Consider the following 27,960-nt stretch of genomic DNA (forward strand, 5'->3'; position numbering starts at 1 on the left):
ACCATCAGCCTCAGCAGACCCTGCTGCAGCGGCGGCCGTAGTGACCGCAATACAACGGGTGGCGTAGTCGACATAAAGAACTTTATAACATCTGTAGGACTGCCACATACTCTGAGCTTGACACCCTGGGCACGGACCGGGTCACTGCCACTCGGCGACTACAACTCCCATCTGATCCGGCTCCGGGTATTCCCCTAAAGAATATGACCCAGGGGGTGCGTCACTAGCAATACTAGAATGGCCATGGCAGAGTGAGTAACAGGAAGACTAGTAGGCAGCCGTCATGTTTCCTAGCCCACGACCACACTCACGAACACTTGTGATTCGAAAAGAGACGCTGACAGGTCTGCGGGAAAGCCACACTGCGCCTGCGCGGCCAGCTTGTGTTTACGGAAGCGGCTGTTACGTGTCAGTGCGGGGAGCAGGGGATTCTGGGAGTCCGGCTGATGGCCGAGCCGAGGGGCTGAAAGCTCTGTGCCCGGCCGGGGATATGTTCTAGGAGCCTGAACCGAAGGGTGGCTGCTGGCTCCGCACCGAGGACAGCTCCTGGGCCGCTTCTCCTCTGTGCTACCAAGTCATAAGCTGGAACCATGTCCTCCTCCACCAGCAGCCCCGAGGCCATCAAGAAGCTCCTGGAGAACATGCAGAGTGACCTGCGGGGTCTGTCCATGGAGTGCAAGAAGAAGTTCCCTCCTGTCAAAGAGGTAACGAGAGCAGAGATCAAGCCCCTCATCACAAGTGTGTGCTTCCTTGCCATTCGGAATCTGTGCTGCCAGTGTGAGCCGGCACCCTGCAGTGATCTGTGTGTATACCATGTCTATATGTGATCTGTGTGTGTATACCATGTCTGTATGTGATCTGTGTGTGTATACCATGTCTGTATGTGATCTGTGTGTGTATACGATGTCTGTATGTGATCTGTGTGTGTATACCATGTCTGTATGTGATCTGTGTGTGTATACCATGTCTGTATGTGATCTGTGTGTGTATACCATGTCTATATGTGATCTGTGTGTGTATACCATGTCTGTATGTGATCTGTGTGTGTATACCATGTCTGTATGTGATCTGTGTGTATACCATGTCTATATGTGATGTGTGTGTGTATACCATGTCTATATGTGATGTGTGTGTGTATACCATGTCTGTATGTGATCTGTGTGTGTATACCATGTCTGTATGTGATCTGTGTGTGTATACGATGTCTGTATGTGATCTGTGTGTGTATACCATGTCTGTATGTGATCTGTGTGTGTATACCATGTCTGTATGTGATCTGTGTGTGTATACCATGTCTGTATGTGATCTGTGTGTGTATACCATGTCTGTATGTGATGTGTGTGTATACCATGTCTGTATGTGATGTGTGTGTATACCATGTCTGTATGTGATCTGTGTGTGTAGACAATGTCTATATGTGATCTGTGTGTGTAGACAATGTCTGTATGTGATCTGTGTGTGTATACCATGTCTGTATGTGATCTGTGTGTGTATACCATGTCTGTATGTGATCTGTGTGTGTATACCATGTCTGTATGTGATCTGTGTGTGTATACCATGTCTGTATGTGATCTGTGTGTGTATACCATGTCTGTATGTGATCTGTGTGTAGACAATGTCTGTATGTGATCTGTGTGTGTAGACAATGTCTGTATGTGATCTGTTGGTGTAGACAATGTCTGTATGTGATCTATGTGTGTATACCATGTCTATATGTGATCTGTGTGTGTATACCATGTCTATATGTGATCTGTGTGTGTATACCATGTCTGTATGTGATCTGTGTGTGTATACCATGTCTGTATGTGATCTGTGTGTGTATACCATGTCTGTATGTGATCTGTGTGTGTATACCATGTCTGTATGTGATCTGTGTGTGTATACCATGTCTGTATGTGATCTGTGTGTGTAGACAATGTTTATATGTGATCTGTGTGTGTAGACAATGTCTATATGTGATCTGTGTGTGTGTGTAGACAATGTCTATATGTGATCTGTGTGTGTGTGTAGACAATGTCTATATGTGATCTGTGTGTGTGTGTAGACAATGTCTATATGTGATCTGTGTGTGTGTAGACAATGTCTATATGTGATCTGTGTGTGTGTGTAGACAATGTCTATATGTGATCTATGTGTATATACCATGTCTATATGTGATCTGTGTGTGTATACGATGTCTGTATGTGATCTGTGTGTGTATACGATGTCTGTATGTGATCTATGTGTATATACGATGTCTGTATGTGATCTGTGTGTGTATACCATGTCTGTATGTGATCTGTGTGTGTATACCATGTCTGTATGTGATCTGTGTGTGTATACCATGTCTATATGTGATCTGTGTGTATACATAGACATCGTATACACACACAGATCACATATAGACATTGCATACACACAGATCACATATAGACATTGTATACACACAGATCACATAATGTCTATATGTGATCTGTGTGTGTAGACAATGTCTATATGTGATCTGTGTGTGTGTGTAGACAATGTCTATATGTGATCTGTGTGTGTGTGTAGACAATGTCTATATGTGATCTGTGTGTGTGTGTAGACAATGTCTATATGTGATCTGTGTGTGTGTAGACAATGTCTATATGTGATCTGTGTGTGTGTAGACAATGTCTATATGTGATCTGTGTGTGTGTGTAGACAATGTCTATATGTGATCTGTGTGTATATACCATGTCTATATGTGATCTGTGTGTATACGATGTCTGTATGTGATCTGTGTGTGTATACGATGTCTGATTGTGATCTATGTGTATATACCATGTCTGTATGTGATCTGTGTGTGTATACCATGTCTGTATGTGATCTGTGTGTGTATACCATGTCTGTATGTGATCTGTGTGTGTATACCATGTCTATATGTGATCTGTGTGTATACATAGACATCGTATACACACACAGATCACATATAGACATTGTATACACACAGATCACATATAGACATTGTATACACACAGATCACATAATGTCTATATGTGATCTGTGTGTGTAGACAATGTCTATATGTGATCTGTGTGTGTGTGTAGACAATGTCTATATGTGATCTGTGTGTGTGTGTGTAGACAATGTCTATATGTGATCTGTGTGTGTGTGTAGACAATGTCTATATGTGATCTGTGTGTGTGTGTAGACAATGTCTATATGTGATCTATATGCATACCGTGACTGGGGCGTGAGGGGGGCCATGCATATCAGAATGAGGGCTACCATACATACCAGGATAGGGATGAGGGGTGCCATGCATACCAGGATAGGGGATGAGGGGTGCCATGCATACCAGGATTGAAGATGCGGGGTGCCATGCATACCAGGATTGAAGATGCGGGGTGCCATGCATACCAGGATTGGGGATGCGGAGTGCCATGCATACCAGGATTGGGGATGCGGAGTGCCATGCATACCAGGATTGGGGATGCGGCGTGCCATGCATACTAGGATTGGGGATGCGGCGTGCCATGCATACTAGGATTGGGGATGCGGCGTGCCATGCATACCAGGATTGGGGATGCGGGGTGCTATGCATACCAGGATTGGGGATTAGGGGTGCCATGCATACCAGGATGAGGGTACCATACATACCAGGATAGGAATGAGGAATGCCATGCATGCCAGGATTGGGGCGTGAGGAATGCCATGCATACCAGGATTGGGGCGTGAGGGGTGCCATGCATACCAGGATTGGGGCGTGAGGGGGGCCATACATACCAGGATTGGGGGTGAGAGCAGCACATAACTGGATGGAGGCAGCACAAATACCAGCATGGGAGACCATATACCAATAAAATTGCTCGCCACCCGGGCGTAGAACAGGCTCAATAGGTAGTCAATATATCATCGGCCGGGGTCCCTCACCCAGCACCCCTGCCGATCAGCTGTTATCGGTGCCGGCGGCCACCGGCCGGATGTCCTTACCTGTGGTGCTTGGCCGTCCACCTGTAGTGGCCACCGCAGGGTACTGCACATCCGCCTCCCATTGAATTAGAGGCAGATGTGCAGTAACAAGCGCCGGCCACTACAACTTGACGGCCAAGCACTGCAGGTAAGCACTTCCTGCCGGCGGTCACCGACACTGATAACAGCTGATCGGCAGGGGTGCCGGGTGCGGGACCCCGGCCGATGATACATTGATGCCCTATCCTACGGATAGGGCATCAGTGTAAAAGTAGTGGACACCTCCTTTAAGAGGAAATTATTGTAAAATAATATTAGGGAATTGCATTTGAAGCATTTTCTTAATGTACATTCTACATAGTTACATACGTTGAAAAAAGATTTAGGACTTTAAAGTTCAAACTATCTTCTAGTAATAGAAAATGTCTAACTTTGATTATTTATAACTCACAATGTCATGTTTTGTTAACCGCTTCCCGACCGCCCACTGTAGATAAACGTCGGCGCTGCCTGGGCTCTGTGCAGCGCGGACGTTTAAAAACGGTGGGTGGTCTCGCAGTGCTCAGGACCCCCAGGGTCCTGCAAGCGCTGTGAGAGCGGTGCAGAGCGTTAGCTCTGACAGGGAACATCATCGGGACCTGATTAGATCAGGTCCCAGTGATGTTAACCCTTTGCTGTCTTCTATATGCCGCGATCTATAGTGATCGCGGCATATAGAAGACAGCAGGAGGAGAGGGGGTCGTCCACTTACCTCTCCGACGACCCCTTGATTCCTTTCAGGACCTGGCGTTGCTATGGCAGCTGGAGGTCACATGACCGCCTCCAGCTCTGCCATATATGGTGTCCTTCCTGTCTGGCTTCAGCCTGTAGCTGATGCCAGACAGGAGACTGTGAAACAGCCAGTGAAGATCTCATATAATGTAATACATGTCTATTACATTACATGAGATCAGGGATCAGAAAAATAAAAATTAATGTCCCATACAGGGACTAAGTAAAAATGTAAAAAAAAATGTTTTGAAACTGTTAAAAAAAAAATACAAAATAAATAAAAATAAATAAATAAAATATTAAACCGATAAATCCATATATTTATGCAAAAATAAAAAAAGTACACATATTTGGTATTGCCGCGTCCGAAACAACCCGAGCTATAAAACTGTCACACTAATTAACTCCTTATGTGTACACCGTAATAAAAATAAATAAAAAACGGAGCAAAAAACTATGCTTTTTCCTCATATCGCCAAACAAAAAGTGGAAAAAAATGCGATCAAAAAGCAAAATGGAAATAGAAATGGTACCGCTGAAAACATCATCTTGTTCCGCAAAAATCAAGCCGCTATACAGCTCCATCAGCCAAAAAATAAAAAAGTTATACCTCTCAGAATAAAGCAATGCAAAAAAAATATTTTTTCTATAAAATTGTTTTATTGTGTAAAAGCGCCAAAACATAAAAAAAATACTGTAAGTGTAGTATCGCTGTAAACGTACTGACCCGAAGAATAACGCTGCCTGATCACTTTTACCACACGCAGAACGGCATAAAAAAAAACCTCAATAAACAATTCCTGAATTGTTTGTTTTTGTTAATTTTACCTCCCAAAAAACGGAATAGAAAGCGATCAAAAAATGTCACGTACCCACAAATGGTACCAATAAAAATGTCAACTCGTCCCGCAAAAAACAAGCCATCACATGACTCTGTCGGCCAAAATATGGAAAAATTATAGCTCTCAAAATATGGCGATGCAAAAACTAGATTTTGCAAAAAAAAGCGTCTCTTAGTGTGTGACAGCTGTCAATCATAAAAACCCGATATAAATCTGGTATCTCTGTAATCGCACCGACCCGAAGAATAAAGTAATATATCACACTAGGAACGGCGTAAAAAATAAATAAAACCAATTCTTCACCTGCTACTGATTTGTTTATTATGTCTCCCAACGATCGCAGTAAGGCTCTGCTCACATTTATCCTGTGCTCTGCGCTGAGCACTTACCCCAGAGTTTCCGTGTAAATCTCTGAAATACGTGATTCAGACGGAACCCATGACGGAAGATTCCCTGTAATGAGGCAGATATAGGCCACTGTGGATGCCGTCTGGCCTGTGATCCCACGGTGTCATTTGTTTTAGGCGTGCATAAAAGTGCGGTTGGCCACAGTTTTGTGCACTTCTGAAAAAAAGGACACCGCTAAACAGAGGCCAGACGGAGTACAGAGTAACTCTGCTGCCTCATTACAGTGAATGGATCCCGCAGGGGTTTCATCTGAATTACATCACTTGGAAAATTAGATGGAAACCCCGATGTAAGTGCTCAGCCTAGAGCGCCGGATAAATGTTACGTAAAATGTTCCCAATAAAAGCTTCAACTCAGTCCTCAAAAAAAGCTAGTCCCCACTCAGGTCCGTCATCTGTTAAAAATATAAGGGACTTCCAAGTTACTGGTAGCAGAAAGGCTCTGGAAAAGCGAAATGGCCCTTGCCCCCCAAAAGAAATTCAAAAAATGTTGTGCTCCCAAATCCAAATGCCTATTCTACAATAATTTGTTCTCCAATTGTCAAATAGCACTCCGTCCCCCCCAGATCTCGCCATATGGCTGAGCGGTACGATACAGCCACATATGGGGTATTGCCACTTTTAGAAGAAATTGTGTGACACATTTCGGCACCATTTTTACCCATTGCCCTGTGTGAAAATGTAAAATCTGAGGGTAAAACATTTTTTTGTGGTAAAAATATAATTATGCTTTTTTCACTGCCCAATGGTATAAATTAAAAAATTAAAAAATACTCACTACTTCCCTAGATGAATTCCTTGAGAGGTGTAGTTTACAAAATGGTGTCACTTGTGGGGGGTTTCCACTGTTTAGGCCCATCAGGGGCTCCCCAAATGCAACATGGCGTCCGCTAATTATTCAAACAAATTTTACATTCAAAAAGTCAAATGGCGCTCCTTCCCTTCCGAGCCCTGCCGTGCGCCCAAACAGTGGTTTGCCTCCACATATGGGGTATCGGCGTGTTCAGGAGAAATTGCACAACAAATTTCATGGTGCAATTTATCCTATTACCCTTATGATAATGCAAAATTAAGGGATGAAAAACGTTTTTGTGGGAAAAATGTGAAAATTTTATTTTTACAGCTCAATATTATAAACTTCTGTGAAGCACCTTGGGGTTCAAGGTGCTCACCACACATCTAGATATGTTCCCTAAGGGGTCTAGTTTCCAAAATGGTGTCACTTGTGGGGGGTTTCCACTGTTTAGTCACATCAGGAGCTCTCCAAACGCAACATGGTGTCTGCTAATTATTCAGACAAATTTTACATTCAAAAAGTCTAATGGCGCTCCTTCCTTTCCGAGCCCTGCCGTGCGCCCAAACAGTGGTTTTCCCCCACATATGGGGTATCGGCGTGTTCAGGAGAAATTGCACAACAAATTTCATGGTGCAATTTATCCTATTACCCTTATGATAATGCAAAATTAAGGGATGAAAAACGTTTTTGTGGGAAAAATGTGAAAATTTTATTTTTACAGCTCAATATTATAAACTTCTGTGAAGCACCTTGGGGTTCAAGGTGCTCACCACACATCTAGATATGTTCCCTAAGGGGTCTAGTTTCCAAAATGGTGTCACTTGTGGGGGGTTTCCACTGTTTAGTCACATCAGGAGCTCTCCAAACGCAACATGGTGTCTGCTAATTATTCAGACAAATTTTACATTCAAAAAGTCTAATGGCGCTCCTTCCTTTCCGAGCCCTGCCGTGCGCCCAAACAGTGGTTTTCCCTCACATATGGGGTATCAGCACGCTCAAGAGAAATTGCACAAAAAATTTTGGGGTCCATTTTTTCCTGTTACCCCTGTGAAAATAAAAAAAATTGGGTCTAAAGTAACATTTTTGTGAAAAAAGTTAAATGTTAATTTTTTTCTTCCACATTCCAAAAATTCCTGTGAAGCACCTGAAGGGTTAATAAAGTTCTTCAATGTGGTTTTGAGCACCTTGAGGGGTGCAGTTTTTAGAACGGTGTCACTTTTGGGTATTTTCTGTCATAAAGACCCCTCAAAGTGACTTCAAATATGATGTCCCTAAAAAAATGTTTTTGTAAATTTTGTTGGAAAAATGAGAAATCACTGGTCAACTTTTAACCCTTATAGCTCCCTAACAAAAAAAAATTTTGGTTCCAAAATTGTGCTGATGTAAAGTAGACATGTGGGAAATGTTATTTATTAAGTATTTTGTGTGACATATCTCTCTGATTTAAGGGCATGAAAATTCAAAGTTTGAAAATTGCAAAATTTTCCAAATTTCCCCAAATTTCCGATTTTTTCACAAATAAACGCATGTGATATCAAAGAAATTTTACCACTATCATGAAGTACAATATGTCACGAAAAAACAATCTCAGAATCAGGGGAATACGTTGAAGCGTTCCAGAGTAATTACTTCATAAAGTGACAGTGGTCAGAATTGAAAAAATTGGCCCGGTCACGAAGGCAAAAACAGGCTCTGGTGCGAAGTGGTTAAAGTATGCAGACCTTTTTTTAATTCTGCTATAGTGTCTGCCATTACTACCTCTTGTGGTCGTCATTCCACAGTCTGACTGCTCTAACTGTAAAGAACCCTTTCCTATTTACCTGGCAGAATTAGTCATCAGAAGCACATAACCTTGAAATATGCAGTGATTATACACTACGCATTATAAAAGTGTTTAATGTGCTACTTACTACCATGTTTTAGCTAAGATACAAGACATACTTGTAAGGAGAGATGATAAAGTTAATGGGGGATGACATAAATGTATTGAGGAACTCTATATAACATAAAAAGGGAAGAATGGCCGGCACATCTATTCTTAGCTGTATTGTAACTACTCTTTTAAAAATGGTTACAGCCGTTATAGGGTTTTTTCACCCCATAGGAAACTTTCAGCAAGTAGTACGGCTTCCGGAATAGCGGAGTGTGCAGTACATACAATGTTAGGATTCGGCTCTGCTTGCCGGTTGGAGCTGTTGTCACCTCACTGCAGAAATGTGAATTGCGCTAAATTGTGGTCATATTCTGACTAAATTGTCATTGAGAGAAGATGATGAGAATCTATTCAGCGTGTAACTGCAACTGTGGAAATCCCATACTTACAGTTACATAATAAAGCGATGGAAAGCCGCTTTAACAGCTGCAGTCGGCCGGTGTAAATGCACCTTTCTCCTGCTCAGGATCATTGTTGAAGTCAGGATCTAGTAAAGATAACAGCCCATAGTCTGCAATGTTTACTGACAATGAAATGACGTGGGAATGTGCACACGATAAGTATTTGCTGCAGACATTTCTGCACCAATAACATGTCTCTTGGCAGGAAAATTGCCTTGATATTGCTGCGTTTAAGAGATTTTTTCCCGTTATTTAGAAAGTGTGAAAAACGCAAAAATACTGAAAGAATAAGACGCTGCAGACATGAAACTGCTTCAAATCTGCAAGGGAAAATAAGCTGCTTTTCCATGAGATTTCAGACATCTCTTTCACTTTTCTGGTACTATCAAAAATAGAGTTTTTGGGATCATGGAGCTCTGTATTACAAATATGTCCATCCCTCCAGTTGAAAGAAATTAACATTTTCATGGAGGGAAAATTTATATTTTACATTATGTCAATTCAGTTTTGTCTGTCAACAATAAAGTGAAGTTTGCGGCAATTTTTATTTAAAAAATGCGATGAAAATATTTCCCATTCACCACTCACTGGGTGGGCCTGTGTGCTCCCAAATGCCAGGGCTGAGTTTCCGTTCCAGTCCGGCCCTGTATATGTATACAATGTCTATATTTGTTCTGTGTGTGTGCAATGTGATCTATATGTGATCTCTGTGTGCGACGCAGCACATGTGTCATGTGATCTATGTGTGCGACTTAGTACGTGTGTGTTGTGATCTGTATATACAATGTGATCTGTGTGTGTGTGACATGGTCAATGTATGTGATATGATATATGTATTAGGAAAAACGATGATCCAGCTCCACAGACTTCAATAGTAATAACAAATGTCTTTTATTTGGAATTTTTTAAAAATATTCAGATGGCGATAATGTAACTCCAGCTGGTAGAAGGGCAATACAGGGGCACCAAGGAGGGGTGCGCTACCAGACAATGTGGTCTATATGTGATCTATGAGTGCGACGCAGTCCATCTGTGTGATTGTGATCTACAGGTGCTTCTCACCATAGGCGAATTATAATGAGGGCAATCTGGGCTACCGCCCATGGCCCGAGGCTCCGGAGGGGCCCATGGCCAGATTGCCCTCATTATAATGTTTTGTGCACTGCTGTAATCAAATATCCGGGGCCTTCTTGGCCTGAGCACCGGATCTCCTGTGACTCCGGTGCTGACCAGAGGAGGGCTGCGCCGGTCCCCAACCAACTGTTGAGGGGCCTGCTGTCTTATCAGCCACCGGCCGAAACTGTACTTCTACATGCTGCTGTGCCACGCCGACGGCATCATGGTATAGCAGACGCAGCAGCGTGACACACTATGCTTTGCGCGGTCGTGTCTGCGTGCCTCCATGTTACGGAGCGCGGGAGACTTGAATAACATGATCCCAACCAGGAGTGTGGGCTGGACCGGACCTGAACAGAGGCAAGCTGCTCAGCAGGTGAGCGCTATGTGTCTGGATGCTCCAATCAAGGGATGTAAAAGCTGGGATAATGTATTTGTATGTATCTGAGGTTGTATATATGTGAATATATCTATGTATGTTGAATTGTGTGTATGTATTTGTAGATGTATATGTGTGTGTGTCTATATGTATATATGACACACACACACACACACACAATGCAGAATTGTAAGTAAGCTGAGCAGGGATGGTGAGTGTCATGCATGTGTGACAGTGTCTGTGTGTATATCTATGTATGTGTGATATGTCTGTTTATATGTATTTTTGTGTACATCTTCAAATCTGCTTGTCCGTATGTGTCTTTGTATATGTTTGTGTGTGCACATTTTTGCGACCCGTAATGTGCAACTCTGCATGTGTATCCATGACTGTGTGTGACTGCATGTGCATGACTGTATGGGTACGCGTGACTGTGTGTGACTGCGTGTGTGTACAAGATTGCATGTGCATGCCTGCTGGTGTCTGCATGTGTATGTGACTGCATGCGCATGCCTGCTGTTGCCTGACTGCGTGTGTGTACAAGACTGCGTGTATGTGTACTGTATCTAGGGAGCTATGTGCAGCCTCATACTGGATATAGGGAGCTACGTGTGGCCTCTTACTGTATCTTGGGGGCTACGTGCGGCCTCGTACTGTATCTAGGGGGCTACGTGCGGCCTCGTACTGTATCTAGGGGGCTACGTGCGGCCTCGTACTGTATCTAGGGGGCTATATAGGGGATGTTCACATACTTAATTGTGCTCAATATTAAGTCATATAAATAATGTAAAATTGGTGATGTGTGCAATACTTATTTTAACCGCTGTGTATATATATTCCTTAACAATGGGAAAGATTTATTAGGCTAAATAGCTAAACTTGTAAGTGGCTCTGTCACCAAATTTCACTATACAAACTGAATACATTAGTACATGGATCTGTGAGACCTGATAAGACTGGCATATTAGGTTTGAAAATCCATGTCCTAATTGTTGTATAATCATCATACTGAAATGAGCATTTTATGAGGCCAGCTGAAAGGTGAGCGGTCATTAGTCCTAATGTATTCAGTCTCCACCTGCCCAGTCTGACTGACAGCTGAAGCTTGTGCTGAGCATTGTGAGATCTCAGCAGTAGGAGGGACACTGAGGAGCTGTTTTTCAGTCTAGGTGGGTAGAAAATTAGTGAAACTTACAGAAAGGATTATAATAGCCATTCTGATGTGGATTCTCAAAGTGAATACATTATCCTTATTAGATCTGAGAGATATGTAGTAATGATTGCAGTTTGTATTGTGAAATCTGATGACAGATCAGCTGTTAATTTAACCAAAAACTGTCGTTCAGGCCTTGGATACTGTATCTAGTCTTGGGCTACAGGGCTAAAAATCTGGGTTTTATCTCTGGTGCTAGGAACGCATTGTGAACCAAGCCTAACTTATAGGAGGAGAAGAAATAGAACAGATTATAAATCCTGAATATGATGAGAAAAGACTGTTTTGTTAGTATTATTATCACTTGTACATTGGCTGCAAAAAATGTCAATATTATCTTCCTTTTTTCTTATTATTCCTGAAGCATTGAAAGAGAACAGTTCAGAAGTAGTCCAACCTTTCCTTATGGGTTGTGGAACAAAAGAACCGAAAATCACTCGGCTTTGTCTTGCTGCCATCCAGAGGCTAATGTCACATGAAGTGGTGTCAGAGGTAAGGGGATTAGACTATTGGAGTCCTTTCCTTCACCATAAGTCTATGTCTGTCATACAGTGTATTAACCCGTCAGCATTAGTAGGACGTATTATTGGTGTATTCATTTTGTACACAGTTGTTGGTTTTTCTATTTATTTGTGTGTCTTATGCAATTCAGTTTACTTTGTGTGAAAAGGCTGATTTATAATACCTTGATGTTAACACAATATATATGTAACGCCAATATCACTAGCGTCATTAAAGTGCTTTAGGAAGCACTACACAGAGACAAACTAGGGAAGTAATTAGCTCCTGTGTACAGTGGTGTCCTGTTTCCGGACCTGCAGGGGTGAGGACTGTGCAGCTGTGACCTGCAGGGGTGAGGACTGTGCAGCTGTGACCTGCAGGGGTGAGGACTGTGCAGCTGTGACCTGCAGGGGTGAGGACTGTGCAGCTGTGACCTGCAGGGGTGAGGACTGTGCAGCTGTGACCTGCAGGGGTGAGGACTGTGCAGCTGTGACCTGCAGGGGTGAGGACTGTGCAGCTGTGACCTGCAGGGGTGAGGACTGTGCAGCTGTGACCTGCAGGGGTGAGGACTGTGCAGCTGTGACCTGCAGGGGTGAGGACTGTGCAGCTGTGACCTGCAGGGGTGAGGACTGTGCAGCTGTGACCTGCAGGGGTGAGGACTGTGCAGCTGTGACCTGCAGGGGTGAGGACTGTGCAGCTGTAGTGATGTGCAGGTTCACCTTCCTCTCCTGCCATGTCCTGTTCACACCCCTTAATCCATACAGCATTTTAATACATTTCTCTTTTAAAGCTCTGTTCTTTTGTTTCCAAAGGCTGCTGCTGGTAATATCATCAATATGCTATGGCAGCTGATGGAAAATGGACTGGAAGAATTAAAGCTTCTACAGACCGTTTTGGTGCTTCTAACAACTTACACGGTGGTTCACGATGATGCTTTATCAAAGGTAAGTGTGCTGTACAAATTGATTTATGCTATCCTGTACATTTTATTTTATGTATTTATTCAATTATATATTTATTAATGCCTATAAATTACGGAAATATAGTTGCAAAAAAGATTTATCAGCACTGTTCTCTTTATGAGCAGCAGAGATTCTGATAATAAAGCGGAGCACCAACATTATGTATGGTGAATGTGATAGCAATGTGGCAGTGCCGTCACAAACAGAGGTTTTTATAGAAAAGATGAAATGGGGATATTCTACTTTCACGTTCCGGCCACCCATTCGTGACCCGTTCCGTCTGAACCTGAAAGTCTGGATTTGAACATGCCTCCGACACAGAATTGTTCAGCGTTTTATCCAGAAAACTCGGGACAATTTGTTTCTCGTGTGTTATGCTAATGCAATCTGTTTTTTTACAGCAGCAGCGATTAATCACTTATAAAACCATTTACAGTTTCCTACTTTACAGAAATTAATTGTAAAAATTGAATTATATACTGTGGCTACGTAGGGCATCCAATTTCATTTTATTTATTTATTTATTTTTTTAACGTACCCATAGACTTAAATGGGTAAGTGTCATCTGATTTACGGAAGAAACTAGTGCATGCTGCGTTTTTTTTTTTTTTTGTTTTTTTTTTAGCAGACCGAAAATATAGTGGTGTGAACTAGCCCTTAGTCTCAGGGAGGCACTTTGTACTCCAGCTGGCATCTTTTGCAGCAGCATACCTCTTTTTTTGGGCAGGCACAATCGCATGGTAGATTACACCTTTGTGTCCAGTTAAAGGGTCATTCACTACCGGAATGGAGTCCAGACGGAGTAAAAAGTGACTGCTTTTTGAAGTTTTTCAGAGCTCTTACTACTGAAGCCATGATGTGCGTTTTCTTGAGATTTGCCAAAGGTCCATTGTTGCCATTGGATGTGATTTAGGGATAAATGTCCCTGCGGGCAGCATCGATTGGCCTCAGTGGTCACTATTGTCATACATTTGAAACCTAGAGGTTTAGGGCACCCAAGAAACCTGAAGGAAAGTGACCAGAATAGAAAAGTTTATGATTTTTATATTTTGGACACCTGCAATCTTCTTTTAAGGCTTAGTGGTAGTCTTTTTCCCTCTTTCTTGCAATTAATATGATTTCTTCATCGATATATTTTGCAGGCAATCGTTCTCTGCTTCAGACTGCACTTCACAAAAGACAACATAACGAACAACACGGCTGCAGCGACGGTGCGGCAGGTAGTCACCGTGGTGTTTGAGAGGATGGTAGCTGAAGATGAAAGGCACAAAGGTAAACCTGGGCTATACGTATTGATCCGGTACATGCTTCATAGCATTTATCCCTGCTAGATGAGTTCCTAATATGTTGTACATTTATACTACATACGGATGTGTTTTTCTTTGTAAAGGTGTCCTGATCTTCAGTTTTCCGTCAAGTTTTGGGTCCTGGGAGCTCAACTTCACAAAAGAGAATTTACTATGTAAGCTCGTCATTAGTGCTGCATGTGAAGGGGGCTGGCTGACTGGGTCAGTATAGCTGCAAAGCCAACCCCATTCTCATTCACAGCTGTTGCATAGACAAAGAAAGGGTCTGGCTTGGCTATTAAATGAACCAGGTTTCCATTCTCCTTCCCACATAGCACTGATGATGTGCTGACACAAAATTATTTTCCTGTGTCCAGAACAAACCAGAAGTTTTTCTGCTGGAACCGAGCTAATATGTGAAATTTGAGACATCTTCGAACTAATACTGTATGAGAAAGTTATATTTATATAAATGCACCTAAAGGTAATGTTTTTGAAGTGGACAGACCCTTTAATGAATCTAACCATATTGGCCAGTATTTTTTGGCCAGGGTTTACGCTGGTCCCAATGGATTCTCTCACTCTCCCTATCTAAAAATTGTGGCCGCTAAAGAGAATATGTCACCAGGTTTTTAACATCTGATCAAAATATGGAGACAGAGACCCTGATTCCAGAAATGTGCCTCACTTACTGGGCTGCTTGCTGTAGTTTTCAAAAGTTCTTGTTTTATCAGTTGGAGATTATCACTAGCTGGCTAGTAAATCGTCTGCCAGGTAGTCCTCCATATTCATGAGTTCTGTATGACCTTGACCCCAGTAACCTGTCAATCAGTGGTGTGGACGGAGTTATGCTGAGCTAAATCAGCAGCAGATTAATCAGTGATTTTATCAAACTGCAGCAAGCAGCCCAGTATGTGACACATCACTGGAATCAGCCTCTACATCATGCTGCTTGAAATGGAGTTGCAAAAACCTGGTGACTGATTCTTACATACCGTAGTCTAAATGTTCAATGGAAAATTATATTGTGGTACCATGTTAGTCAGAAAAAGTAAATACTTTTATGCCCAAAGATGACAAAAGTATTGTCGGAGTGCTACCTTTATTGGCTAACCAGAACAAAATATATATTTACAAGCTTTCAGAGCATTGGGGCTCCTTCAGGCAGGTTCAGGCATAAAAGAGTTTACATCCATTGTAGTCCAAATGTAAATCAATACCATGAAGGTTTTCTCAAAGGGATTGTTCCTCAATTACATGTCACGTTTCTCTGCTAGATCATACAAAACAATTCTTTTGCTTAGAACTATTATTTTTTTTTAAGAGCCCATCTTTATATATCAGTGTTACATACTTGTTATGGCACCCTTGGATCTCTCGTGATTCCCTGTCAGAACATCCACCTAATGTATCAAGCAGTCATGGACACGTTTGGCCACTCGATCAGTCTTTCTTGTGTACGGAAGGCAGATTGATTCTTGCTATTGTGCAGGCCAGCCAATAAGAAACTGAACACGGTAAGAAGCACTGGACACATCAAGAGAACATTGTGAGGAAAATCAAAAGAACCAGGGGGTGCCATAGCAAGTATGTGACAGCAGTTTCTAGAGGGAACATTTCTGCTTGTGGAGAGTGGCATGCATGACATGCCTATGTAAGGAGACTTATAGGCCATGCGTTGCTCTTCTAGGAAATTATATATGCAAGAGGACTTGAACTCTAGTGCCACCTATTGGAAGTAGCAAATCTAAAAGTTAATATTGACCCTTAAACAACCCTCGCTACATGACTTACCAGAAAAGACAAACCAAAATCTCAATATGCAGACATTTGTTGCACTGAGGAGGGGCAACACTCCGAAACATGTGTCTGCAAATTGAGATTCTGGTTCTTTTATCCTAAGTCATATGACAAGGCTCGTTTAAGGGTCGATAATGACTTTCAGGATTGCTATTTCCAATAGGTAGCGCTAGAGTTCTAGTCCTCTACTTCTCTGAAGAGGCAATTTGCATGGCATGGGGTATTTTTTTATATTATTCTGATTGTAAAATGGGCATGTTTTGTCTGATTAATCAGAGATCCCCTTCAATATTTAGAAATGTAATGAAAATAAAATTGTAGGAAGCAGAAGTGAAAAGCCCTTCTTGGACTTTTCTTTTGGCTGACCTTACTGTTTACTTGAGTCAATACATGAATGTCTCCTCACCAAGGGGCAAGCCAAGGTTAACTATCCACTAATGGATCTACAAATATATGGCAGTTTATTTGAGGATTGTGCGACTGTGTTCATTCCTATGTGTCATGTGATGTATTAGTTGGTTCTCTTTAATACTATCCAGATGCTACTTTGCCTGTTAATATTTTTTAAAAAATGGGGTCATTCCAGTAAAACATCAATGCTTAATAGATATCTTGGAACATTAAAATCTATCACTTTATGATATGCAGATGTTGTGGAGCCGCCCGTGCCTGTCACTGGGAACAGTAATCGGAGATCTGTCAGCACTTTGAAGCCATGTGCTAAAGATGCGTATATGCTCTTTCAGGTAATCCTTCTAGTCATGTAGATGTAAGTCACACAAGCATATATTCTGTTATCCCAGAGAATCGGTTTAATAGTGTGCCCAAAATATTCTCCATCTCCTCCATTCTGTTAGTCTGTGATAATTGGACTGCACTTAGATGTCATCCAAGTGCAGTTCAATGTTTTCTGCGCACTCATTAACTTGCATGGCTGAGTGCGATCCGAATATTGGATCAAACTCAGCATGCTGTGATTTTTCTCCTCAGTCCAGCTCTATTCAAGGAAAAAATCAGACGTGCACAACCTCATAGACTAACATTGGTCAGAGTGCGATCTGATGTTTTGACTAATAGTATGGTCATCTACACGAGCCCTAAAGATGAGTGGTGCAGCTTTCAACGGTGTTTCCTAGAGTTTTGCTTTATTGATTATTGTTATTTAATAATCCTATTAATGGTTTCCCCTGACTTCCTTAGGATTTGTGTCAGCTGGTTAATGCTGATGCTCCCTACTGGCTGGTAGGAATGACAGAAATGACAAGGACGTTTGGCTTGGAACTTCTGGAATCGGTCCTTAATGACTTTCCACAAGTTTTCTTGCAGGTAATTACAGCTGTTGCTTCATGTCTGAAACTGTGAGGTGGGTAATAAGTTTATAGAGAAAAGTCTAATACTATGTTTGCTTTTGCTAATTCCACTTTTTTATTTTTTTTTATTTTACAGCATCAAGAATTTAGTTTCCTATTGAAAGAACGCGTGTGTCCTCTTGTGATCAAGCTCTTTTCGCCAAATATTAAATTCCGCCAAGGCTCCAGTAGTAATTCTTCTCCTGCTCCTGTTGAGAAACCCTACTTTCCTATATGTATGAGACTGCTCCGAGTTGTATCTGTACTTATTAAGCAATTTTATGGCCTTTTGGTAAGGCAATACATTTATTTTACATTTTCTGGGGTGCTTTAGTGCATGTTCTAGAATTATTTTATGTTTTTTCAAAGTGCTGAGCTCAGGAGGCAGATTTGATCAGCTTCTGTATGAAGGAGCACACGGAACAATGTATGGGCTACATAGAAAGTCTATAATCCCCCAGACCGTTTTCTGCATTTGCTCCTGCAGGAGGCGAGCTCTTCTGCCTGTGTACCGTACTTTTCTAAAAGTCTTTTGAGCTATCGTTGGGGGCTCCGGAACCCAGATCCCCATCAATCCGCATGGTGTCACACTTAAGGGTGTGTTACAGCAAACTAAATATACAAATTGCCTCTTCGGAGAGAAAGAGGACTTGAACTCTAGCTCCACCTATTGGAAGTAGCAATTCTAAAAGTCAATATCAACTCTTTAACAAGCCTTGCCATATGACTTAAGATAAAATCAAACCAGAATCTCAGTTTGCAGACTGTTTTGCAGTGTTGCCTCTCATCAGTGCAAAGTAAGAGATCTGATTTGGCTGGGTGAGAGGCTTAAGACTAGGACCCAAGGGGTAAGATTTCTCCTTATGGAGAGTGAAATGCCAGAGTGAGGAGACTTATACGCCATGCATGCTCCTCTGGGAAATTAAATGTGCAAATTGCCTCTTCAGAGAGGAAGAGGACTTGAACTCTAGTACCACCTATTGGAAGGATACACCCCTGTCTAAACATGTCAATACTATGCATGAGGGCAAAGTTTATTCGGTCAGATTCATAGGTATTGATAAGGTCAAGTTTCCACTGAGAGGTGGTAATTGGGATAAGGCTCTACTTCAGAGAGAGGTCAAATGGATACATTATCTACGTACGCTGGCACCTAGTGGACTGAATGAACAAATCTCGTATAAATGTTTCCTATTGGTTGAGGGACCATCTAGGGAAAGGAGTGTAGGGACAACCGACGTTGAGTGGGGGCGCCACTGCGCAGGTCTAGGGTGCCAACCTCCGCTGCCAGGTAGGGATTGGGGCCTAGGGCCAGTGTAGAAAGGATCATATGTGCCATGCTGTATCCCTTTGGACTTTTTATGGGGCCATGTTTTTTTCTCACCAGGGTTTCTCATATTTAATATACCTCCAGTAACGTATCATCTATTAATCTTTTCTATCCCGTACTTCAGATGCTGACCTTTGGTTTGGCCCTTTGGACAATGTTCCAAATGGTTTTAGTGGACAAATGCGTGTTTGTCTTAGCCTCCTACTCATGCCTACCTAGTTATTTGGTTATAATAAGCCCTATGGTGGGAAGCCATGCTTAACCCTTAAGGGGTGGGACGATGGATATTTCCTTTTCTAAAAAGTTGAATTATTATAAATCATCTGGTCCCATTGTTTGATATATTGCTGCAGGTTTGTAGTGGTGATTATATATCTGTAAATGCAGGAGAGGAGGGGTATTGTACCTCCCAGTCTGTGTGTGTGAGAGAGTGGTTTTTGTTGTCCCTCCCTCCCCGGCCACCGCTGTCTGGAGTCCGGTTCTGGCTGGTTTTGTAGCGCTAGTGTGCTTTGCGATGCACTTCATTTCTATATGCATGCATTCCATTTACCGGAAACAGGAAGGACGTCACCAGATGTGACGTTGGCGGGATTCCATATGCGTTCCACCCGATGGTTTGCGTTCCAGATACCGGATAAACTAGCCCACGTGACCGAAAGTGACGTAGCGGCGTGTCGGTTAGCGCGGCAGTTTAAAGGAGTCACGGTGTAGGAAGTGACAGGTGGAACCCTGGGTCTTTTGAAAGGAGGATAAGGGCTGTTTGAAATGGTGGAGACCCTCAGCCCCTTTTTTCAGTCTCCCCTAATGAATCTACTTTAGGAGGAAACGCGTTGGGAGCAGGATACCTCCAGAATGTTTTGGTCATGTATTTGAGGATGACATTACACCAGGATGAATCAAGCCATGATGCACTTTAGGATTGGGTGAGATTCTTTCATTTTGCTTGATATAACAACAACCCGAAGGATTCCTTCAGTGGGGTTTTGCTGATTTTCCCTGACATAGTCCACGGTACCTATTTGAATAGAGGTCATGTGGGATTTTACTGTATAATCCATGGTACCTTCTGCGTTTAAAGGGCATATGGGAGTTTATTGTATACCTATTTTTTGAGCGCACACATGGTATCCCTTTATGATTGGTATGTAATATATATTTAAAAAAAGGCCAACTAATATTGGCAAGGATAGTGTCTAAATCCCATAATCAGGATGAGTTGAGGTTGATTTATTTCTAGGCTTTATACACTTGGCATTTGATATGTTGAGGTGTGGTTCGCATGTATATACTATCATAGTTTATTGAGAATAATTCAAAAGACCCAGGGTTCACTATTTGGCCCATTATGGTTTTTTAACTTGAAAAAAAAAAAAATGTTTAATATATATCTAATAAATGTTATATTTTAACTATCTTGCTTAAAAATCTAAATAAAAAACTAGCCTCCTCCACCCCTTAATAACCAGCCATCTCACACCTCATTTCCCCGTCGCCCAGACCAGCTCAATGAGTTGTTATGGAGGAGGGGGAAAAGTGTAACTATAGTCATGAGTAGTCACCGATAAATATAATTATTTTACATAGCAAAGCAATATAGCTTTAAATGCTATGATTTAAAAAAAAAAAACTGGAATCCTCCACCCCTTAATAGCCAGCCATAACACACCTTATTTCCCCATCACCCAGGACAGCTCAATGAGTTGTTATGGAGGAGGAGGAAAAGTATAACTATAGTCATCGGTAGTCACCGGTAAATAAAATTATTTTACATAGCAAAGCAATATAGTTTTAAATGCTATGATTTAAAAAAAACTGGCCTCCTCCACCCCTTAATAGCTAGCCATCACACACCTTATTTCCCCGTCGCCCAGGACAGCTCAATGAGTTGTTATGGAAGAGGGGGGAAAGAGTAACTATAGTCACCGGTAAATATATTTATTTTACATAGCAAAGCAATATAGCTTTAAATGCTATGATTTAAAAAAAAAAAAAAAAACCTGGCCTCCTTCCACCCCTTAATAGCCAGCCGTCTCACACCTTATTTCCCCATCATCCAGGTCAGCTCAATGATTTTTTATGCAGGAAGGGGAAAAGTATAACTATAGTCACCGGTAAATATAATTATTTTACATAGCAAAGCAATATAGCTTTAAATGCTATGATTTTTTTAAAAAAAGCAACAAAAAAAAAAACTGGCCTCCTCCACCCCTTAATAGCCAGCCATCACTCAGATTATTACCCCGTCACCCAGGATAGCTCAATGAGTTGTTATGGAGGAGGGGGAAAAGGGTAATTATAGTCACCGGTAAATATAATTATTTTACATTGCAAAGCAATATAGCTTTAAATGCAATGATTTAAAAACTAAAAAAAAAAAAAAAACTGGCCTCTTCCACCCCTTAACAGCCAGCCATCTCACACCTTATTTCCCTGTCGCCCAGACCAGCTCAATGAGTTGTTATGGAGGAGGGGGAAAAGTGTAACTATAGTCACCGGTAAATATAATTATTTTACATAGCAAAGCCATATAGCTTTAAATGCTATGATTTAAAAACTATAAAATAAAAAAAACGGGCCTCGTCCACCCCTTAATAGCCAGCCATATCACACCTTATTTTCCAGTCGCCCAGACCAGCTCAATGAGTTGTTATGGAGGAGGGGGAAAAGTGTAACTATAGTCACTGGTAGTCACCGGTAAATATAGTTATTTTACATAGCAAAGCAATATAGCTTTAAATGCTATGATTTAAAAAAAAAAACTAGCCTCCTCCACCCCTTAATAGCCAGCCATCACTCACCTTATTTCCCCGTCACCCAGGACAGCTGAATGAGTTGTTATGGAGGAGGGGGAAAAGGGTAATTATAGTCACCGGTAAATATAATTATTTTACATAGCAAAGCAATATAGCTTTATATGCTATGATTTTAAAACTAAAAAAAAAAAAAACTGGCCTCCTCCACCCCTTAATAGCCAGCCATCTCACACCTTATTTCCCCGTCATCCAAGTCAGCTCAATGAGTTGTTATGGAGAAGGGGGAAAAGTATAACTATAGTCACCGGTAGTCACCGGTAAATATAATTATTTTACATAGCAAAGCAATATAGCTTTAAATGCTATGATTTAAAAAAAAAAACACCAAAAAAAAAACTGGCCTCATCCACCCCTTAGTAGCCAGCCATCACTCACCTTATTTCCCCGTCACCCAGGATAACTCAATGAGTTGTTATGGAGGAAAGGGAAAAGGGTAATTATAGTCGCCGGCAAATATAATTATCTTACATAGCAAAGCAATATAGATTTAAATGCTATGATTTAAAAACTAAAAAAAAAAATGGCCTCCTCCACCCCTTAACAGCCAGCCATCTCACACCTTATTTCCCCGTCGCCCAGGACAGCTGAATGAGTTGTTATTGAGGAGGGGGAAAAGGGTAATTATAGTCACCGGTAGTCACCGGTAAATATAATTATTTTACATAGCAAAGCAATATAGCTTTATATGCTATGATTTAAAAACTAAAAAAAAAAAACTGGCCTCCTCCACCCCTTAATAGCCAGCCATCTCATACCTTATTTACCCGTCATCCAAGTCAGCTCAATGAGTTGTTATGGAGAAGGGGGAAAAGTATAACTATAGTCACCGGTAGTCACTGGTAAATATAATTATTTTACATAGCAAAGCAATATAGCTTTAAATGCTATGATTTAAAAAAAAAATACCAAAAAAAAAACTGGCCTCATCCACCCCTTAGTAGCCAGCCATCACTCACCTTATTTCCCCGTCACCCAGGATAACTCAATGAGTTGTTATGGAGGAGGGGGGAAAGGGTAATTATAGTCACCGGCAAATATAATTATTTTACATAGCAAAGCAACATAGCTTTAAATGCTATGATTTAAAACCTAAAAAAAAATGGCCTCCTCCACCCCTTAACAGCCAGCCATCTCACACCTTATTTCCCCGTCGCCCAGACCAGCTCAATGAGTTGTTATTGAGGAGGGGGAAAATTGTAACTATAGTCATGAGTAGTCACCGATAAATAAAATTATTTTACATAGCAAAGCAATATAGTTTTAAATGCTATGATTTAAAAAAAACTGGCCTCCTTCCACCCCTTAATAGCCAGCCATCTCACACCTTATTTCCCCGTCACCCAGAACAGCTCAAGGAGTTGTTATGGAGGAGGGGGAAAAGGGTAATTATAGTCACCGGTAAATATAATTATTTTACATAGCAAAGTAATATAGCTTTATATGCTATGATTTAAAAACTAAAAAAAAAAAAAAAAAAAAAAACTGGCCTCTTCCACCCCTTAATAGCCAGCCACCTCACACCTTATTTCCCCGTCACCCAGGACAACTCAATGAGTTATTATGGAGGAGGGGGAAAAGTATAACTATAGTCATCGGTAGTCACAGGTAAATATAATTATTTTACATATTGTACATAGCAAAGCAATATAGCTTTAAATGCTATGATTTAAAAACTAAAAAAAAAAAAACTGGCCCCATCCACCCCTTAATAGCCAGCCATCACTCACCTTATTTCCCCGTCGCCCAGGACAGCTAAGTGAGTTGTTATCGAGGAGGGGGAAAAGTGTAACTATAGTCACCGGTAAATATAATTATTTTACACAGCAAAGCAATATAGCTTTAATTGCTATGATTTAAAAAAAAAAAACTGGCCTCCTCCACCCCTTAATAGCCAGCCATCACTCACCTTATTTCCCCGTCACCCAGGACTGCTCAATGAGTTGTAATGGAGGAGGGGGAAAAGTGTCACTATAGTCACCGGTAGTCACCGGTAAATATAATTATTTTACATAGCAAAGCAATATAGCTTTACATGCTATGATTAAAAAAAAAAAAAAAAAACTGGCCTCCTCCACCCCTTAATAGCCAGCCATCACTCACCTTATTTCCCCGTCACCCAGGACAGCTCAATGAGTTGTTATGGAGGAGGGGGAAAAGGGTAATTATAGTCACCGGTAGTCACCGGTAAATATAATTATTTTGCATAGCAAAGCAATATAGCTTTAAATGCTATGATTTAAAAAAAAAAAAAAATGGCCTACTCCACCCCTTAATAGCTAGCCATCACACACCTTATTTACCCGTCACCCAGAACAGCTCAATGAGTTGTTATGGAGGAGGGGGAAAAGGGTGATTATAGTCACCGGTAGTCAACGGTAAATATAATTATTTTACATAGCAAAGCAATATAGCTTTAAGTGCTATGATTAAAAAAAAAAAAAAACTGGCCTACTTCCACCCCTTAATAGCCAGCCATCTCACGCCTTATTTCCCTGTCACCCAGAACAGCTCAATGAGTTGTTATGGAGGAGGGGGAAAAGGGTAATTATAGTCACCGGTAGTCACCAGTAAATATAATTATTTTACATAGCAAAGCAATATAGCTTTAAATGATGTGATTTAAAAAAAAAAAAAAAAGTGGCCTCCTTCCACTCCTTAATAGCCAGCCATCTCGCACCTTATTTCCCCGTCGCCCAGAACAGCTCAATGAGTTGTTATGGAGGAGGGGGGAAAGGGTAATTATAGTCACCGGTAGTCACCGGTAAATATAATTATTTTACATAGCAAAGTAATATAGCTTTAAATGCTATGATTTAAAAAAAAATAAAAAAAAACTGGCCTCCTCCACCTCTTAATAGCTAGCCATCACACACCTTATTTCCCCGTCGCCCAGGACAGCTCAATGAGTTGTTATGGAAGAGGGGGGAAAGTGTAACTATAGTCACCGGTAGTCACCAGTAAATATATTTATTTTACATAGCAAAGCAATATAGCTTTAAATGCTATGATTTAAAAAAAAAAAAAAAACTGGCCTCCTTCCACCCCTTAATAGCCAGCCATCTCACACCTTATTTCCCCGTCACCCAGAACAGCTCAATGAGTTGTTATGGAGGAGGGGGAAAAGGGTAATTATAGTCACCGGTAGTCACCGGTAAATATAATTATTTTACATAGCAAAGCAATATAGCTTTAAATGCAATGATTTAAAAAAAAAAAAAACTGGCCTCCTCCACCCCTTAATAGCTAGCCATCACACACCTTATTTCCCCGTCGCCCAGGACAGCTCAATGAGCTGTTATGGAGGAGGGGGAAAAGTGTAACTATAGTCACCGGTAAATATAATTATTTTACATAGCAAAGCAATATAGCTTTAAATGCTATGATTTAAAAAAAAAAAAAAAAACTGGCCTCCTTCCACCCCTTAATAGCCACCCATCTCACACCTTATTTCCCCGTCACCCAGAACAGCTCAATGAGTTGTTATGGAGGAGGGGGGAAAGGGTAATTCTAGTCACCGGTAGTCACCGGTAAATATAATTATTTTACATAGCAAAGCAATATAGCTTTAAATGCTATGATTTAAAAAAAAAAAAAAAAAAAAAAAAAAAACTGGCCTCCTTCCACCCCTTAATATCCAGCCATCTCACACCTTATTTCCCAGTCACCCAGAACAGCTCAATGAGTTGTTATGGAGGAGGGGGAAAAGGGTAATTATAGTCACCGGTAGTCAGCGGTAAATATAATTATTTTAAATAGCAAAGCAATATAGCTTTAAATGCTATGATTAAAAAAAACAAAAAAAACTGGCCTCCTTCTACCCCTTAATAACCAGCCATCTCACACCTTATTTCCCCGTCACCCAGAACAGCTCAATGAGTTGTTATGGAGGGGGAAAAGGGTAATTATAGTCACCGGTAGTCACCGGTAAATATAATTATTTTACATAGCAAAGCAATATAGCTTTAAATGCTATGATTAAAAAAAAAAAAAAAAACTGGCCTCCTTCCACCCCTTAATAGCCAGCCATCTCACACCTTATTTCCCCGTCACCCAGAACAGCTCAATGAGTTGTTATAGAGGAGGGGGAAAAGGGTAATTATAGTCACCGGTAGTCACCGGTAAATATAATTATTTTACATAGCAAAGCAATATAGCTTTAAATGCTATGATTAAAAAAAAAACAAAAAAACTGGCCTCCTTCCACCCCTTAATAGCCAGCCATCTCACACCTTATTTCCCCGTCACCCAGAACAGCTCAATGAGTTGTTATGGAGGAGGGGGAAAAGGGTAATTATAGTCACCGGTAGTCACCGGTAAATATAATTATTTTACATAGCAAAGCAATATAGCTTTAAATGCTATGATTTAAAAAAAAAAAAAAAAAAACTGGCCTCCTTCCACCCCTTAATAGCCAGCCATCTCACACCTTATTTCCCGTCACCCAGAACAGCTCAATGAGTTGTTATGGAGGAGGGGGAAAAGTGTAACTATAGTCACTGGTAGTCACCGGTAAATATAATTATTTTACATAGCAAAGCAATATAGCTTTAAATGCAATGATTTAAAAAAAAAAAAAACTGGCCTCCTCCACCCCTTAATAGCCAGCCATCACACACCTTATTTCCCCGTCGCCCAGGACAGCTCAATGAGTTGTTATGGAGGAGGGGGAAAAGGGTAATTATAGTCACCGGTAGTCACCGGTAAATATAATTATTTTACATAGCAAAGCAATATAGCTTTAAATGCTATGATTTAAAAAAAAAAAAAAAACTGGCCTCCTCCACCCCTTAATAGCCAGCCATCTCACACCTTATTTCCCCGTCGCCCAGGACAGCTCAATGAGTTGTTATGGAAGAGGGGGGAAAGTGTAACTATAGTCACCGGTAGTCACCAGTAAATATATTTATTTTACATAGCAAAGCAATATAGCTTTAAATGCTATGATTTAAAAAAAAAAAAAAAAAAAAAAAAAACTGGCCTCCTTCCACCCCTTAATAGCCAGCCATCTCACACCTTATTTCCCCGTCACCCAGAACAGCTCAATGAGTTGTTATGGAGGAGGGGGAAAAGTGTAATTATAGTCACCGGTTGTCACCGGTAAATATAACTAGAATATTTCTTGTCTCTTATGTACTATATACATAGCGTAACACTGTACATATAGTATCATAAGGTTGTGACTGTCGGGGGCATGTAGTGTGCATGATATTCCCAGGCACATCATAATGCCACACAGAAAAGTCCCTACTGGGCACTTACCTCCCTTACCTCATCCATCTTTGTGGCCATCCTTTTGAACAGGGATACCTTCGGTGTTCGTCTGGGGTCCTGATCCTGGCTTGAGTCCTGACATGCTTATTTCTTGATGTCCAGGTACTTCTTGTCCATCCGGATCTTCTTAATTTTGATGTTCTTCTTGGGGCTTAGGCAGACAGCTTGCTCTCATGGTGTTAAAGAGCTGGTGGATGGTTTGGGGTTTTCCAGCTGATGTTGGTAAATGAAAACCCCGTAAATAAGGCCTGGTGGTCTGCTGAGAGGGCTGAGTTGTTCGCCTCTGCAGCTTCCAGAATTTGGAGATTGAATGGTCTGGAGCTGCGCTGGATGTTACTTGGCTATAAGAGAAAAAGAAAACACAAGAAGGTTATTACATGAGAACAGCATGTAGTAAAGTTCAGGAAAGCTGCAGGCCCTCTGCAAACTGCATGTCAGTCAATGATCAGCAGATTTTGTCACTGACGATTATTTAACATGTATGGGGGCTTCCCATCTCTCCACTGACAAATCTGACCTCAGATTCATTACTTAATTCATTATTAAGACCAGCCCCCTTCACTATTATTAGTAACATTACGAATTTGGAAAAGAGATTAAAGCTATGTGAAATATGTCTATGAGTGTATAAAACATCTCCTCTAATACTTACTGGCACAGGAACATGTGGGGGACACATTCTAAGGGATTCCACCGAGTCCCAGTCAATACGCTGGAAAAACCTATGGGCTCTGATGTTGCCATTGACTCCGAGACGCCTGGCAGGATCTTCCCGGAGGAGCTACAAAAGAAGAAAAAATAAATTAATTAATATAACAGCTTCATAAATAAAATAAAATAAAAAATAATAAAAAACAATATTTTTTTTTAAAAAA

The 27,960-nt window shown here is 41.1% G+C and overlaps 1 protein-coding gene across 1 annotated transcript; it reads left to right on the forward strand.

Annotated features, from left to right (window-relative positions):
• The first annotated feature begins 467 nt into the window (after nucleotides 1-467).
• On the forward strand, nucleotides 468-27,960 carry LOC141265373 (protein MON2 homolog). The gene is made up of 8 exons (XM_073678379.1): nucleotides 468-704; nucleotides 12,138-12,265; nucleotides 13,087-13,218; nucleotides 14,379-14,508; nucleotides 16,971-17,068; nucleotides 17,523-17,648; nucleotides 17,769-17,963; nucleotides 27,746-27,960. Exons 2-8 carry the CDS (start codon nucleotides 12,179-12,181, stop codon nucleotides 27,767-27,769), a joined length of 792 nt encoding a protein of 263 aa, XP_073534480.1. The 5' UTR covers nucleotides 468-704; nucleotides 12,138-12,178; the 3' UTR covers nucleotides 27,770-27,960.

This window comes from Phyllobates terribilis, unplaced genomic scaffold (assembly GCF_046119375.1).
Source record: "Phyllobates terribilis strain yellow unplaced genomic scaffold, ASM4611937v1 Scaffold_4__5_contigs__length_816908805, whole genome shotgun sequence".
In the NCBI taxonomy this organism is placed as follows: Eukaryota; Metazoa; Chordata; class Amphibia; order Anura; family Dendrobatidae; genus Phyllobates; species Phyllobates terribilis.

What these genes read in the sequence shown, in the direction of transcription:
- LOC141265373 (XM_073678379.1), top strand. Translation starts at nt 12,179, where the DNA reads ATGGGTTGTGGAACAAAAGAACCGAAAATCACTCGGCTTTGTCTTGCT. An exon ending in CACATGAAGTGGTGTCAGAG is followed by an intron (nt 12,266 to 13,086) that starts GTAAGGGGATTA and finishes TTGTTTCCAAAG; the next exon opens with GCTGCTGCTGGTAATATCAT. An exon ending in TTCCACAAGTTTTCTTGCAG is followed by an intron (nt 17,649 to 17,768) that starts GTAATTACAGCT and finishes TTTATTTTACAG; the next exon opens with CATCAAGAATTTAGTTTCCT.